This window comes from Sipha flava, unplaced genomic scaffold (assembly GCF_003268045.1).
Source record: "Sipha flava isolate LNK unplaced genomic scaffold, YSA_version1 252_pilon_pilon, whole genome shotgun sequence".
In the NCBI taxonomy this organism is placed as follows: Eukaryota; Metazoa; Arthropoda; class Insecta; order Hemiptera; family Aphididae; genus Sipha; species Sipha flava.
The window spans coordinates 1,011,322-1,027,910 of record NW_020272904.1 but is presented as its reverse complement, the minus strand read 5'-3'; the positions used below and the strand labels follow the sequence as shown (position 1 = coordinate 1,027,910).

The 16,589-nt window shown below is 32.0% G+C and overlaps 1 protein-coding gene across 2 annotated transcripts; it reads right to left on the bottom strand.

The window, feature by feature from the left end:
• Nucleotides 1-5,361: 5,361 nt before the first annotated feature.
• LOC112684569 (SH3 domain-containing kinase-binding protein 1) lies at nucleotides 5,362-13,397 on the bottom strand. Of its 2 annotated transcripts, XM_025556154.1 has the most exons (12): nucleotides 12,616-13,397; nucleotides 12,209-12,363; nucleotides 12,090-12,126; nucleotides 11,877-12,013; nucleotides 9,103-9,217; nucleotides 8,902-8,976; nucleotides 8,017-8,204; nucleotides 7,474-7,917; nucleotides 7,136-7,403; nucleotides 6,780-7,051; nucleotides 5,561-5,740; nucleotides 5,362-5,449 (listed from the first exon to the last, which is right to left on the bottom strand). In XM_025556154.1, the coding sequence occupies exons 1-11, from the start codon at nucleotides 12,617-12,619 to the stop codon at nucleotides 5,600-5,602; spliced, it is 1,836 nt and encodes a 611-aa protein (XP_025411939.1). In that variant the 5' UTR covers nucleotides 12,620-13,397; the 3' UTR covers nucleotides 5,362-5,449; nucleotides 5,561-5,599. The 2 variants fall into 2 exon arrangements, with proteins under 2 accessions (XP_025411939.1, XP_025411938.1); XM_025556153.1 differs by lacking the exon at nucleotides 5,362-5,449 and having other exon boundaries at nucleotides 5,498-5,740.
• Between the last annotated feature and the right edge of the window lie 3,192 nt (nucleotides 13,398-16,589).

The following is a 16,589-nucleotide window of genomic DNA, read 5'->3' as shown; positions in this document are numbered from 1 at the left end:
ATGGCGAAATGTTGAAATGCCCTTTTACATATTTTTAATTTTAAAATATTATAACTATTAGATATTATTTTCAACGACTGTTTCGATTAATATAAAGGACGATGAAGTTTTTGTAAATAAAATATACGAGATTGATCGATGCAATTTTTAACATAAAATGCAAATTTTCACTTTAGCGCCCTACCAGATATCGGGGCGTAGACACCATTCGACCCCCTCCCCTTGCTAACGCCCATGTTGTTCACGGACTACTAAATATTTTCGTCAAAACCGTATCTGTACACATGGGTCGTCACCGGACGGTGGTCAGAGGCGTCCTCAGGAGGAGGAGGCGAAAGTTATTGTTATTTATAATTTTTATCGCACTGGGAAAATATATGAACATTACTACGAGTACGAAGGAACGCCGCCGTCAACCCATTTCCTGTCACTCATGAACATAAAATCACAAAAAAAAAAAAAAAAACATGAACAGATAAATACGAATCGTATTTAAAATCGTATAAAATATAAATTATGAATTGAAAAATTTTAAATTTCGAATATACATGGCATTCATTTTTCAAGTAACTCCGATGGACCAACTGTCCAAGAGTCCAAATCAAGGTCTAAAAAGAGAAATAAAATTTCGAAGAGGCCAATTTTGTCAACAAATATTAACTGTGGGTCAGCTGACCCCTTGAACCCCCCCTAGATCCGTCCCTGCTCGTGCGCGCGGCCGAAAGTTTTATAATCGGTTGGGGCTGCTTTGTTGCGCTTCCGCTGTTCGATTGGATTGTTATGCAGAGGATACCGTTTTTACGGGTAATGCTTGGGGTTTTCGAAAACGCGGAACATGCGGTTTCGTACGACCGCTGAAGGTTTGCATCGGATGCACGCGTCCCGCGAACGGATCTGGTGGCAGTGCCGGACTTAAAACCACTGTGCCGTTTTAAACACTAAACAAATTACCGCCTTAAATATTTTTCTAGACTACAAAATGTTATTGAAGCATACAATTATAGTTGTTTCCTTTATTACTTAAAACTTTAATGATGTAAAATAAAAATATACAGCTGTCATAAGAACGCATTTATATAAAAAATTTAATTATAAAAATATGATACAAAAATATAATGATAAAAACATGGTAGTAAAAAATGCTTAAATAGTTAATTTTTAAATGATATTCAAAAGTAAATAGTTAGTGCCATTGGCTTTAATAAAATAAAACGTTTTGTAATCAGTTGTATTTTAGTTACACGGTATAAAAATGTAATATTAAAAATTATTCGTCATCCTAGAGAAATTGCCGCCCTAAACACTAGCAACAGTAAACACTATAATAGTGTTTACTGGGAAATATGGCACTGCCTGGTGGGCTGCACACGAAGCTGCCGTCAAACTTTGACGAAACGTCTGAAACGCTTCCGTGCGCGACGGACCCTGCTGCCCCGAGAAGCCACTGAACTCGTCGACTAATCTATCCTCCTCTTTTCGCTGGTCGGGAGAATAATCATAAGAACCGCTCGCGCAACACTACACGGGCAACGCGTGATGGCATTATCAAGTCCGTAACGTTATTATGGTATATTGTTGCCGACTTATCGTACGACAGCTGGGTGAGGGGGGGGGGGGGGAGAGCGGACGGTATTAATTGAAATATTACAGAAACGGTTCTGGTCGACTCGTGCGGATCGACCGTCGTGGCCTGCAGCAAGACCGGCCGGTGTTGTAGCGATGCTCGCCGAGATGCACGCGTGCGCATTGAAAACCGATCGGGCCAGAAACACGAAAACCGCGCACAACAATGGTAATAACCGTGATACAATAATAATATCGCGTGGGCACGATAATGCAATGGGCGTAGAAAAATATTTACAATGGCGTTAGGTGGGGAACGTAACACGACTGCGGCGTCCACGAATGCCGGACTAGGTACACGGGAAAAATCGAATAAACCAACGATCACACTTTTAAATATCCGAAGTACGTCGCGTCCCGCAAACCCTCTGAAAACGTGTAGCGTACAACGACCAACCGACGGCTAAAAACCGTGTTCGTTACTCCGACCACCCCCCTCCTTATGTTCTAAGTGTTTATAAATATCCTGCGAGTGGTTAACGATGATGCCCGGTCAATGGCGTAGCAAACCATAAAGAATATAGAAGCGAACAATTTATTAATGACCCATCACACCACACCAATCGACTCGGTGTTAGCGTTCACTCTACACCATACATTTTAAGGTTCATACGAATTTCACTGCTGTCTTCCGATATACCTGACCGTTTATCAATAAGTGACGAAGTAACATTCCACCCAACCCAAGCCAACTCCTCTAAATTCCAGAAGCAACCGCTTCTGAAAATCATGGTTCGCGACGCCACTGGGTAACCCCTGGCAATACAAAATTATAACGTCCCGTTTTATCGAACTATTACGACAACGACGTTATTATCGTGTGAGCGAAATCATATAGACTTTCAAATCTTGTCGACCTCGGCCGGTACCTCCGGAAACGATCTAAATCGATCTTGACAAAGTTGAGTCATGGCTTCCCCGACAAGAGGAAACATTTTCGTGGCCGCCACACATCCTTGTATTCGTCTGGGTGTTCGAACGGCCGAGCTCATTCGCGCGGTACAGAGTATCTGGGCGGACTACTCGTCAATACCGTCGAAACTCATTTGTGCAATTCGAACTTAAACGTTTTCCAAACGCTTTTGTAACACGTAATTTGCTATTTTTAACATGTTCAATAGCTGTAATAATTTCGAGCAGTAATCTTAAACGCCGTTGACCCGTTCCGTTTTATCCTATTCAATCGTGTACCCCTATCTTACTGTATACCAGTTACACGGTCTTATTGGCCGTTCGCAACATTTTCGCGGCTTCTTGGTCCAGACCTAATCAGAACATCGGCTTCATCGTACGTTACCGCTAAAACGGATCATGATTCTCTCACTCTTTTTTTGATGCTACTGCGTGTGCTTCGATCAAGCCTAATAAAACGACGAAAGCCGTCTACATCTACTAACATCTGGCACGTGGGTGGACTTAAAACTCGACACCGCGTATGTTCAGTGATGATCTCTAACGTTTACATCGAACAATTTTCAACGTTTCTGGGACGTGGTTTGTTTCAACAGAATGGCGGTCATTAGTCGATACAAATAATACTTGTTAAATATACTAAACTTTATATCGGTTTATGTGGCGACGTACTCGTACACATCCTTGATGTCTTAAAATGTCGGACGTCTTAATAATGCCCTTGCCTCCTGTAATATCAGTTTAAATATAAATTATCGCGTCGACAAAATGCATTAAAAAAAACAATGAACATTATAGTGGTACTAAAGGTAATAAAGATAATACTTACAATTATTTTAATTGATGGTCTGGGCTCTAACGTGTACACAATTACTTAACTACATTTACACGGACAAAGTGGAATTCATCTGTAGTGATTTGTAAATAAATCGTTGTTATTATTGGGCTTAAGTGATCTTTTTTCTTCATGAGATTTTATTCATATTCTGAATATTAGTGAATATTTAACTAAACAAAGAAACTATACAAGTAAATATATTTTCTGAAGAAACACATTTGCTGCTTCAATAAGTTATGTGAATTAAGCTGAGGTAATCTCACACAGTCTTTAAATTCATCTATGGTATTAAACAAGAATAGAATCAATAATTAGGTAGGTATAAATAATTTGGATGATCAAACGTTTGAAAGCTAACATAGACTACTATTGATTATTAATCAAAGTGATATCACAATCTATTACACAATTTTTTTTTAATACTTTTATTGAAAATAAAAATTAACAATTTATAAAATATATATGACACCGTTGGACAACTTATAATAATTAATAATAATAATAATATATGAATAATATTTTCCTAAGATAAAAATAATTTATAATAATCAATGGTACATAATCATATAACATTGTCATCAGCTTATACAAATTTCTGAGATATATTATATGCATTGATACAGTTTAGAAAGTTTATATTTTTTTTCTAGTCAATTGCTTTTTCAAGATTACAATTATGAAAATATATTCATGTAAAAACATTTACTTAATTATATAGTAATGGTCGCTTATGAGACGGATGAATAGTTAGATTAGGAGATGCAAATTAATCTTGAAAAATAGACACATAATGTATTAAATTTCGTTGTACATGACATTATTCAGAATATGTGTGCAAAATCAGTCGACTGTCTTATTTTCAAGCACATGGAGTTTGTCTTTAAAAACACTAGATATAAAATAAAAATAATATATACACAATTCGCTGAATGAAAAATTAACTAAAATTGGTCTAAAAATAAATTAGTAAAAATAATATTAAAATAATTACTATAGAATTAATGATTCTTAAAAATACAACATAATTGGCTAAACATAATATGGTAGTTAATGGTTCAGCAATGACTTAATGATATCGACATGTTACAATAAAAAATAAATAATTTTGCACATTATAAATTTGATAGTATAAAAATGAGACTAGGGAAATAAAACATTAAAAAATATAATTCATATCAGAGTTAAAAAGAATCCATTTATGAATTCTCATGGCCATGCAAACTCTACAAAATTACAACTGAACATCCGATTAACAATACTACTATCTACTTTTTCATAGATCCGTTTTGGAAAACCATAGAACCACATTTTCAGCAGTCTAAATATACATAAAGAAACTTAACAGTATACTTAATAAATATCTAACTATCATTTACTAAAAACAATTCTGGTTAAGAACAATTTTAAATATAAAATAATTCATATGTGTATATAATTTTGAATTATACATATAGTAATATGTATACAATGTGTAACTTTAAGGAATGATAAAAAAGTACAAAAATCACTTTTAAAATTCTTCGGGAAATGAGCTACTATTCAGTAGTACCTACACAATAAATTTGATAAATTGTATTATGTCCTACTTTTGAGACAAACAAAATACAAAATTACTTCTTTAATATCAATTAGAATTTAGAATTTAAATTACCAACTTTGTTTTAAAGCATAGATATTTTTTTTCTATAGTAATAAGAGATAGTGGTATGGGAATGAAATTGTCAATGATTTACTGTAACAAGCATCATTGTTCATCACATTTTGTGTTCAAAAAGTACTGAAAAATGTAAGGAATGATTATTAAAGTACACAAAAAATTACAATAATTAACCAATAGTATTAATGAAAATAATGAACAATAGGACTTTGAAGACTAGAAGATTAAAAATAATTAGATATTAGATGATATAAAAATTAAGTTAGTACATAAAAAAAAAAAAAAATAATAATAATAATAATAATAATAATAGATTTCTTTAAATAAACCAAATGGGATTGTTTTGGTCTATATTTTTGGAATGAATTAGTATTACCACTAGTTGATTGAATGTATGTAATATATGAAAATTGAATGAACTATAAAATAAAATGCATAAATACATAATTATAATAATAATAATAATAATAATAAAACAAATTGGTTAAGGTTCTACCTAAGTACTTGTTTGATTATGTTTATTTACGTACTATTTTTAATTAATTTTTATGGAAATACTTTTATCCACCTCATACTCTTGTTACAAGTTCCATGATTTTTTTTATTTCTTTTTCCATCTCTATTCGTTTTTCTGTCTCTATATCTAATTTAGTTGACAATTTATCAAGTAAACTATTTTGTGATTGGACAGTAGACTCCAATTGTTTCACCTATAAAAAAATAAGACAGTATAAGAAAACAATAATTCTGAACATAGTGAATTATTATTTTAGATTATTTTATTAATATTAATTTGTATTTAGTTTCAAATTCAAAATAATTATGCTTCAAATCTAAAATGTATCCTTAATACAAAATAAAATAGTTAATTAATACTATAGACTGTTTAGAGCTAAAATTTTAAATCTAAGTAAGAAATAATATGTAACTTACAATATTATTAATAATTAAATTGTGTATAAAAGTAAATTTCATACTAAATAGTTTTGTATTTTAAGTTAAAATTTCAAATATCATAAAATTGAAGTAAACTTATTTATTTTAATTCAAATGGTCAAAATTTGCTGAAAACAATCATGTATTTTCATTTTTCTTTAAAATGTTAAATATCAAATACAATTGTTATTTACTTATTTGATTAATGCTAATCGACTTTTTTAACGTAGAATATACATAGTATGATACAATTAAAAATAAAATATTATATGTAATGAATATTAGTAAAAATAATAATACAATATAGGTCGACATAGATTTTTTACTAGTAATGGATTCTAAGCATTCTATACAGGGGATGGTTATTGCTGTAGAATGTAAGGCAAGAAGGAATATAAAAAGGAGTTTGTTTCAAGTATTATGTGAAGGAACTTTAAATTAAAAACGAGATAGAAGGTCAGAGGCATCCAGTTTATTATTAAGAAGAGAGTTAATAAACCGAGTGTCAGCAATAAATGATTTAGTTAAAACTGTTAATATTCATCAATATTATTGATAAAAAGTATGTCTGAATTTGATTTTTTTATATTTTTGATATTTTATTAAAAAAATTAATCAAAAGTAGAACACATACTACATAAACACAATTTGTGTTTAAATAGTGTGTTTAATTAAATAGTAGAATTATTTATAATTTTGATACAGTAAATGAGAATAGAAAAAATATTTGTACCTATATTTAAAATCAGTATATACTACTCCTATTATTTGGATTTAAGATTTTTCATGTAGATGTAGTACATTTTTAAATACCTTTTCATTTAGTACAGCAATCAAACTTCTCTCCACAGATGGTGTGGACGGACTAAAATCAGCAGATACAGGAGCAACAGGACTGGTTGGTGTACTGACTGTAACCGGTTCAGGTGTAGTAAGTGGAGGTACATAACCAGCAGGCTTAAAAACCACACCACCAACACCTACTGAAGTCAATCCAGACCGAGATGTAACAGTAGTGGTTTCTGAACTTTCTGATGTAATGGTAGTTGTAGACGGGCTAATCATTACTCTTGTTCTACCTCCTCCTTAATATATTTATAAACACATTTTATTTAACCAAACAGAATAAGATGAAATATAAATAAAAAAAAATAAAAAATAAAAAATACCAGTAACTGAATTAGCAGTTGAAGACTTCTTAGCTTGATTCATTTTCAACTCTAGAACCCACGGGGCTTTTTCTTTTTCCACACCTGGTATTCCATTTGTTGGTGGATGTTCCAAAGCAGGATCACTTTCACTGACCACATTGAACGCTGCAGATGGTGGTCTTCTTCTAGGCGCCTTAGCACGAGATGCGGTTGGATGACTTAGCATAGCAGATCTTTCTATTTGATCGAAATCAGGACTCTTGGGTTCAGGTGTATGATTATCGTGCTAAGAAAAATATGCAACATGCTATGATTAGAAAAAAATTACTTAGTGTTAGCTTAGAAAATAAATATACATTTGTAAATACTAATGAAGATGGAGATGATTCTGGAAAAGATGATGGTGATACATGATAAGTTGATCTACTCATACATGATCCATCTGGTGAATCTGATGTTTTCTTCATGGAGCCCACGGATTCTGAACGTTTTACAGCTATAGAACCATAATTTTTAGATTCACTGCCTTCAGATGTTATATGTTTAATCTTGTCTGCAGAATTTTGTTCCGAACTTAACATTGATTTAATACCACTAATGGTTTTTCCTATGGAAGATGTAGAAGAACTTTTAGCTGTTGGTGGTTTTTTAGTTGTGGGTGGTGGTGGTGGCAGAGCTGGTTTTTTGCTCACAATTGGTCCCAGAGATTTATTTTCCGTTTGGTTCTGAAAAACTTTTCGAAGAGAAGCCGTTGTGCTGCTACGTGGACTACTCGCACATTTTTCAGTTTTATTTGCCAACTGAATCAACAATAGGAAAAAAACATGTGTAAATAGTAGTAAAAAATAATAAATGGGTATAGTATAAAGGTGTACAATATTTGAACAAAAAAAAATTACCTCGTCTTGATTCATTACTTGAACAAAATTGTCAGGAAATACACCAATTTTTCCTTTAAGTTCTCCTCTCCACCAACCTTTATCATCTACTTCTCGAGATAAAATTGTTATTATATCACCCTCGACTAATGTTAATTCATCACTATTGACAGCTTCATATGGGAACAGTGCAACACAAACATCTTTTGCTAATTAAAAACATTAAAATAATAAAATTTGGAGATTAGCATATACCATATTTATACAATGTAAAAATGAGTGTACAATTAATTTAAATAAATTTTTTTTTTTATAGAATTTTATACTTTTGTATTAAATTAAATCTTAGTCAATTGTCTTAATTAATAAAGAAAATGTATTTTGACTGATCAGTACATAAATGATTAAAACAAATTTAAGATATAAAATTAGGACTGAAAGAATGAGTATTTAGAACTACTATACTGAGGAAACTTACAATGAAACAATTTTTCTTTAATATATTTCATAATTTTCAAATAAGTAGATAACTATAATAGCCTATCTTGTAAGTAAATAGTTAATTTATAAATAATTGAATGTATTAATTAATTATAAACAATTATTTCCAAATAAATTTTAAAAAATGAGTCACAAACTAAACTAATAAAGTATTAACAAAAATTACTAAAAGATTATTTATCTGAATGGTATTTATCTTTCAAGTGATTAAACTAATATCATACTATTTGTATGCTCTTATCAGTTTATGTGAATGATATTTAGGCAATTAGTTTATTCATTAAATACAATAATTTAAATAAAAATATTTTTTTTTATAAAATGTATATTATTATAATTTAAATTAAAAATTAATAGATTCAATTGATTTATAAAGGTATTTTGAGTGAATATATTATTTTATACCTGGTTTTGGAGGCAGTACTGGAGCATTAGGTTCTGTATTATCTAGAGTTTTTACTGGTTCCACAATCAATTTTTCTATATGAATAATTTATATGAAACAGAATAAAAATAAGTGTAATTTATACATTTAGGTTTTTGATAATTTTTTTAATAAAAAAATCATTAAAAATATTATATAATCAACAAATATCTAAAATATACCTTTTTTAGTGGTATCTTCTTTTTTAAGAGATCCAGTGGAAGTTTTGGAATCACTTCTACTGATACTTTTAGTATCCGAAATTTCAGTGACATAATTAGATGGAAATACTCCGATCTAAGGTAAATATAAATTTATCTATTAAATACATTTAATCATAAATTAATTTAAACAATTTTAAAATAATTAATTATGACATTTAATTTTTAAAATAATTAATTATGACATTTACATATGCTAAATCTACAATATCAAACAATTTAAAAAATATAATAACACATGCATATAAATATTTATTAATAAACATTTTATACATTTGAATAATGTTCCCCCCTGTAGAAGGGAATCAGAATACTTCATTGTTTCTCAGCCATTCGTAAAAGGCAACTAAATGAGGTTGCATCAGGTTGACAACCGGCGTAAACATTTAGTCAAAGAGTATATTTAGTCCAAAACAAAACTTAGGTGGTTTATCCTATTTTGGATATGCGTGGAGACGACAAGCACGAAGAAGTATCAAAGTCAGAGGTGGAGGAGGGCTAGATGATAAAGTGTAGAATTCCAACTAAACAGCAAGTGTGGTAACTGATTCACCAGTTATGTTCAGGTCTACTCAACATGGGTAATGTCAACGGTGTAAAGATGTCACCATTGCGCTCCGGGTTAAATCTGCATCTAGGTATGTGAGATAGGTATAAAGTGAGAATAGGCACGTGGAATGTTGGAACGTTAACATGCAAATGTAGAGAATTAGCAGAAGTATTGAAAAGGATGAAAGTTAATATTTGTTGTGTTCAGGAAACTAAGTGGAAATGAGAGAAAGCAAAAGAAATAGGAGAGGGCTATACAATATTATATTCAAGTATAACATAAGTTAATGATAATGGAAGTATGGTGTAGTGGAAAAAAGATGAATATAATAAGTGAAAAAATGAAAACCGGAAAGAAATCGGTGGTGAAAATGATTAGGAAACAAAAAAAAAGTTTATAATTTTTAAAAAAATTTAAATTATATAAATAAAAAGAATTAAAATTTAAATAATTGTTTAAACAATGTACATTTAAAAATTATAAAGTTAATAATGAATGTTTGAAAATACTTAAAGTTTTTTACTCGTTTAAGTTTAATAAACAACATATTTTAATAAAATAGTGTTAAATATATAAAACATAGTAATTTAAACAATTCTTAGCATAATTTTGAATGAAGTATCTAAATTTAATAAGACTATAGCAAAATTTTGGTAAGAAATGTATCGTACAAAAATAAAGTAATCTTGTCAATAATTCAAATAAAAAAATTTAAAGTATTCAATTTTACTAAAATGTCAATATCACTGAAAGTTTAATAGGAAAAAAGTGGATCACTTAAAAACTTCATTAAATTAATGGTCAAATAAACTAAACTGATTTTAGTGTTTAACCAAACTATTAGTTGAGCATTAAACTGAACAAAGATCAAACTATTAATTAAATGTCATATTAAACATAAAGATTATTTTTTAAGGTAGACAATTAAATTAAACAAGTTGATTTATTTTTTAAAATACTGTCAAATGTCTTGTGTTAATACATAAATCATTATGGTAAGTTATTATTAGGTATTGAGGTATTATGAAATCAATACAATTTCTAAGCTTTATAAAAATATATAAATACATAATATGTATCAATTTAACTAATAATTATAAAAATGTAATAAAAAAATAATATTGGAGGTACATGCAAATTTCTTAAGATATTGAGATTAAATTTGAACTTTATGTTAAGTTTCAGGAATGTTCGTTTAAGTTTATTTGCAAATTAAATATTATAGCTAAAATTTTAATCACATTTTTAATGATAGAGAGTGTTATTGATATATCATACACAATAGTTATTTTTTATTTTAGTAATATAGGTGCTTGTAACTTAATAATAATTTTTCTAGTATAATATTTATACCTGTATTAATAAAGCAAATGAGCTTAAGGATTCATATTTTAAATTTTCAAAACAAAGAACAATTAAACAATATTTAAAACATTGTAAAATAACTATCTAGCTTCTCATGTTCTACAACTACGTGTACAGGTAGGTAAGTGTATTAAAAAAAAAGTGTCAAATAACTTGTTAAGAACTGCCAATTGACTATAAATGATATAATCAAAGCTAATGAATTTGGTGTACACTAATGAACATAACACATATGTATAAGTCTATAAGATATGACTCATCATTAAATTAAGAATGTCTTGTGTTATCCATCATAATAAAATGAAAAATTAACAGCATAAAAAACAACAAATCATTATATCAAGAGAAATATTAAAAATGCAAGACCACACAAAAACAAAACTGACACACATAATGAAAATGTAATATTTATTTCACAATTGGAAAGATTTAAGTTCAAAAGAGGTTGAAATAAAGTACTATAATAGTTTAAAAAACAGTTAATTAAGGTTAAGAGTCATTAATTTGCAATTTCCATAGGACATATATATCCAGTATAATTTACAACACAGAAAAAGCAAATCAATGTTTACTATGTTTATTATTTTTAATATTTCAGATTAAATATTTTTAATTATAAAAACAAGTTATATTTAGATAGAAAATTATCTTTTGAATGATACTTTTATAAAAATAATAACATTGACAAGTTAATAACTATTGAATTAAAATATACAAATAAGTTAAGGATTATGGTCAAACATTATTTTAATAAAGATAAAATAAATATTCCAACATTGAAATCGATTGATTGTATCTACATGGCAAAATCAGTACTCACTTCATTCCTAAGCTCTCCTTTCCACCAACCTTCTTCGACTTCACCAAGTACTTCAATGACATCATCAATATTCAACTCCAACTCATCTCTGTTTGCCGGTTTGTAACTGAACAACACTTTACATTTTCTAGCATTTTCTAGAATTAGAAGTCTGTATTAATAACATGTATATACGAAGGTAACAGTATGCACTTGAAAAGGACTTAAACTTACTTCTTCTTAGAACAACATTGGTAGACGTATGTACTATCTGTAAAGCACAGGCGACAAACAACAGCGATTAATCAACGGTCCATTAGAGTGCAGAGTCAGCTCAGAGAGAGTGTACTTACCTTAACATAGTTGTCGGGGAACATTCCTTTCTTGCCGTCTTTGTACCCTTCCATCCATCCATCGAGCATCGGTTTGACATCAGTGATGACGTCTCCTTTCTTCAGCGTCAACTCGTCGGGTTCCCGAGCCGCGTAATCGAATTGGACCACAGCCTCTGCACGAGCGAAAACACGACGTATGAGACACCATTAAAGAGTACAGTGAGAAAGAAAAAAAAACGTCGTGACAAAAACGACAGAGGTAGTGGGTGGGTTACATAATAATAAAAATAATAATAACAACACAATATTATAATGGACGTGACGACGGAGAGAGAGAGAGAGAGAGGAGAAGCGGTAAGACGAACGTAACACAATAGCGACGACGTTTGGAAGAGCAATCAGCAGTGGCGGCGCGCGCCACTTACCCATTTGTCGTCGTCGTCGGCGGCTGTACAACGCTGCGGCCGATCGCGTTTTTCATCAAGGAGACCGACAGCAGTGGCGGTGACGGCGGCAGCAACAGTGGCGTCCGTGGCGGCACGTCATGTCGAGCGAATCCGCGCGAAGGATGTGAACGCGGCGCGTACCTCTAAACACTACCTATACGTAGTCGTAGTGCGTAAGCGCGTGCGTGCGTGCGTGCGTGCGTGTTGCTACGACGACGTTGACTGCTCCGGCGTCGTCGTCGTCATCGCCGAGATCATAATGACCGCGATCCTTTAAGGATTATCATCGCTGTCCGACCGTAATCAAACGGTTTTTTTTTTTTTTTTGGCGACCAATAGATTATTTTTATCATCCGTTGCTGCCGGGCGGTGGCTTCGTGCGTCCGTCTTCCGCCGGGCCCCGGAACACCGCTATCACTCGGGCGCGCGTTATCGCCACGCCACGCGCGCAATCGACGCGACGATAACCGATCGTCGCCGTAGACCGGTGCACGAGACGGTTCGCGGCGCCACCTGTACGCGGACGGTGTCCAGCCTTTTTTACGGTTTTAATCTTTTGCCCGTGCGCCCGACGCACTTAAATCTCCTCGTGTAAGGTACGGCGAAACGACGACCGGACCGCTCCGTCGAGATCGCGATATTGCCACGCGTACCCGCCGCCGCCGCCGCCGCCGGCGAAAACAAACAACACTTAATACAGTAATAACCGCAAGAGTACGGCGCACGCGCAGGTCTCGATTCGAACGGATTTCACGGCGACGACTGGTCGACCGCTATACGCCGTTCCACGCGGACCGCCACCCCTCGCGCCCGCCACCCTTCGCCGCTGGAGTTTAGTAGTTGTTGCGGCGGCGGCGGCGACGTGTGGCCACATCAAGGACTCTAATTTCCCTCCTCCCTCCGCGCGCGACCGATAGGTTTTCTTCGCGTACCAGGTGATAACGGTAAACGTCGTCGCCCCGCGCAGGTGAGTCGAACAGTTGTCAGATTGTCTTAATCGTCAACGACTATCTTCTGAAATAATAGTAATAATAATACCGTGTTCGTACTTCTGTCGTCCGGCGGAACAGGTGACTACGTCGGAGGCAACTCTCTTTCCGTTCCGTATACGTGGACCGGCTGCAGTGCTCGAGTTGAACGGGCCCGATGTGGAGCTCGACGGCCCTAATTTTTTTTTTTTTGTTTTTCTTTACAACGATCCCTACTCCTGTCCGTCGGTTACTGTTTACCCGAAGCATTCTATTAGGTAATTTACTACTCGTGAAATTCATTGTTACGATTTCTACTAATTCTTGATCGGTGTGATCCATTCCAACGCCCCCGTGATTGATTCCCTTCTAGATTCGTTAATTAATTTTTCACGCTTGACCACAGTCCTTAAATCTGCACAGGTTAATACGAATTTATCGTGGTTATTGGACGAACGATTTTATGGTAGTTCCGTATAATTAAAAAACACGATAATAGGTTTATCCCATAGTTTTCCAATGAGCTCACGATTGTTTTATCAACGTGCGGTGTCATTAAATGTTTTTCGTACTCTCGAAATCTGGCCCTGAATTCGCATTATTCTTGCACGCAGTGGCGTAGCCAGGAACTTTTTATGGGGGGGAGTCAGCAAATTTATATATATTTAATCTTATCACTATCACTTTGACTACTATTTATAATGATCTCGGTATTTTTAAGTCTGGTTGACATTAGTTTTTTTGACTCGGGTAAAAAAAATAATTAATTTTTCTAGTCTGCTTATTTGTTAGAGAATTTGTCTATAACAATAAATAATAATAATAACAATTTAGGAACTAATAATTAATATAGGAACATAAATATTAGATATTAGAATATTTTCTGTCCAATCACTTAGGTATACTAAAAATTAAATTTTAAAAATATCTTACTATAATGGAATGTTTCGTTTATATTTGACATTTGTATTTCATTATATTTGTTTTATTTTAATTTGACACCATTCTATATTTAGACGTCTTAGAATGATTTAAAATTAAAATAAAACAAATATAATAGAATACAAATGTCAAATATAAACGAATAAATGAGTAGTAAGTAAAACAGTGAGACACAAACGAGCCAAATAACAACTATTAAGTAATAACTATTAGTTTTACACAATAAGGTGCTTGTTTTAAATGATCGGCGAGCCGTGAATGCAATAAGTATACCCAAAATAAACTTTGAATTCAAACAATGATATCGCTTTTATCTTAGTTATCAGGACCAGACGACCGATTTAGAATCAACCGTTGTAGAAAACCTAAATATTATGTTCCCAAGCAAAAATTATCAAAATAGTAGTAAAGTATCTAAATATGATCATAATAATATTATGGTATATATACGGTCATAATATTATATAGGACTTTTGTGTGTGTGTGTGTGTGTGTGTGTGTGTGTGTGTGTGTGTGTGCAGCGTGTGTATAATACGTTTATAATGTTTATACAAACTGTTAATATGATTTCCAAGTCAAAAATCTAAAATATAAAAATGTTAAAGATAAAACCGTGTTTCATGTAAAAGTTAATTTACCATTTCAGATTCATGGAGGGGTCCTAACCTCTAACCCCCCCCCCCATAGGTACGCCACTGCTTGTACGGATGCAGAAAAGAAAAGATTTTTTTCCATAGAGTCTCCGCTAATCTTATCGCTACCAAAAACATGTCGAGGAAAGCACACATAAAATACTATATTTTATTTATCTATAATTTGTTTAAATTTATTGCGGTATATCTAAAATACTTCTGTAAAATAATTTGGTTAAAATTACTACAAAAAGAACCTGTTACTTATAAAATATATTTTTGTTTACAACTTAACATTATTTTGTTTTTTGGTACTCGAACACACCCAACGTTTAAGATTGATTTTCTCGTGTCTCTCACATTAACTAAAAAAGGACAACTCTCTACGTATATCGAATAATGATATATTTTATAACATAATCATGGTAATGATTAAGCGTGTTACTGTTGCAAACGATAAGTTTATCTATCGAACGTTTATATTTTTATTAACATGTTTTCAATTAGGTTATCCGTTATACACGTAACTTGTAAAAAGTAATCTTAATGTATAAGACATTATAAAATAATGACCCGAAAAGAACAAAATGCATTAAAGACCTGCCAGAGTAACTTGATCACTTGGAATAGTTGTACCAAGTTTATACATGATAATTTAATTTAATTTTTAGATTTAGATAAGCCAGTCACGATACTATTGTTTTTTTAATTTTATTTATTCGTAACCTAGACTAGTTTTTAATAAAAGTTGAGTGATATAAATTAATTTAGTAACGGCAATTATTTTTAAATCCTATCGGAGAATATAATTAAAAACGTAAACTGGAGTTTCTATGAACGTACGAAGATTTAAGATTGGAATTTCTAGAAAAGATTAACATCGGACATAGTTGTTGCCAACCATAGCTGAATTGCATTCTTTCGATTGATTTTTAGAAGTAAAAACTAATATACTAAATTTTTTATGAGTGATTAGTCTTGATAATTTTAGAATACAAATATCACTCTTGTACTATGTTGTTATATTACAGTGATATGTTTTTCACAAAATTCAAAGTATGTATAAGTACACACTGCTCTCTCTTTTGTGCTACCTGTCGATTTCAGTTGCCAAACTTCCTCCGTCGAATTGGTCAGTTGTTTTATTTAAATATGTTTTTACTCGAATCCTACCGAAGGGCCACCTCTTGATAGTATTAAAATCTCTATATCTAATTCGAGTTTGCGTACTATTTAGTAAATTATAATATTATGTAGACGCGATCGGATTCGAGCGTGTGTGCGTGTGTGTAATTTACGAATTACAGTTTTATAGTAATTTTATTATTATAATGCCGAAGTGAATGTTTTTCCGAATTATAAATACGTTTATGTGATACGTATTTTATACGGCAAGGGAAGTGAGCAACCC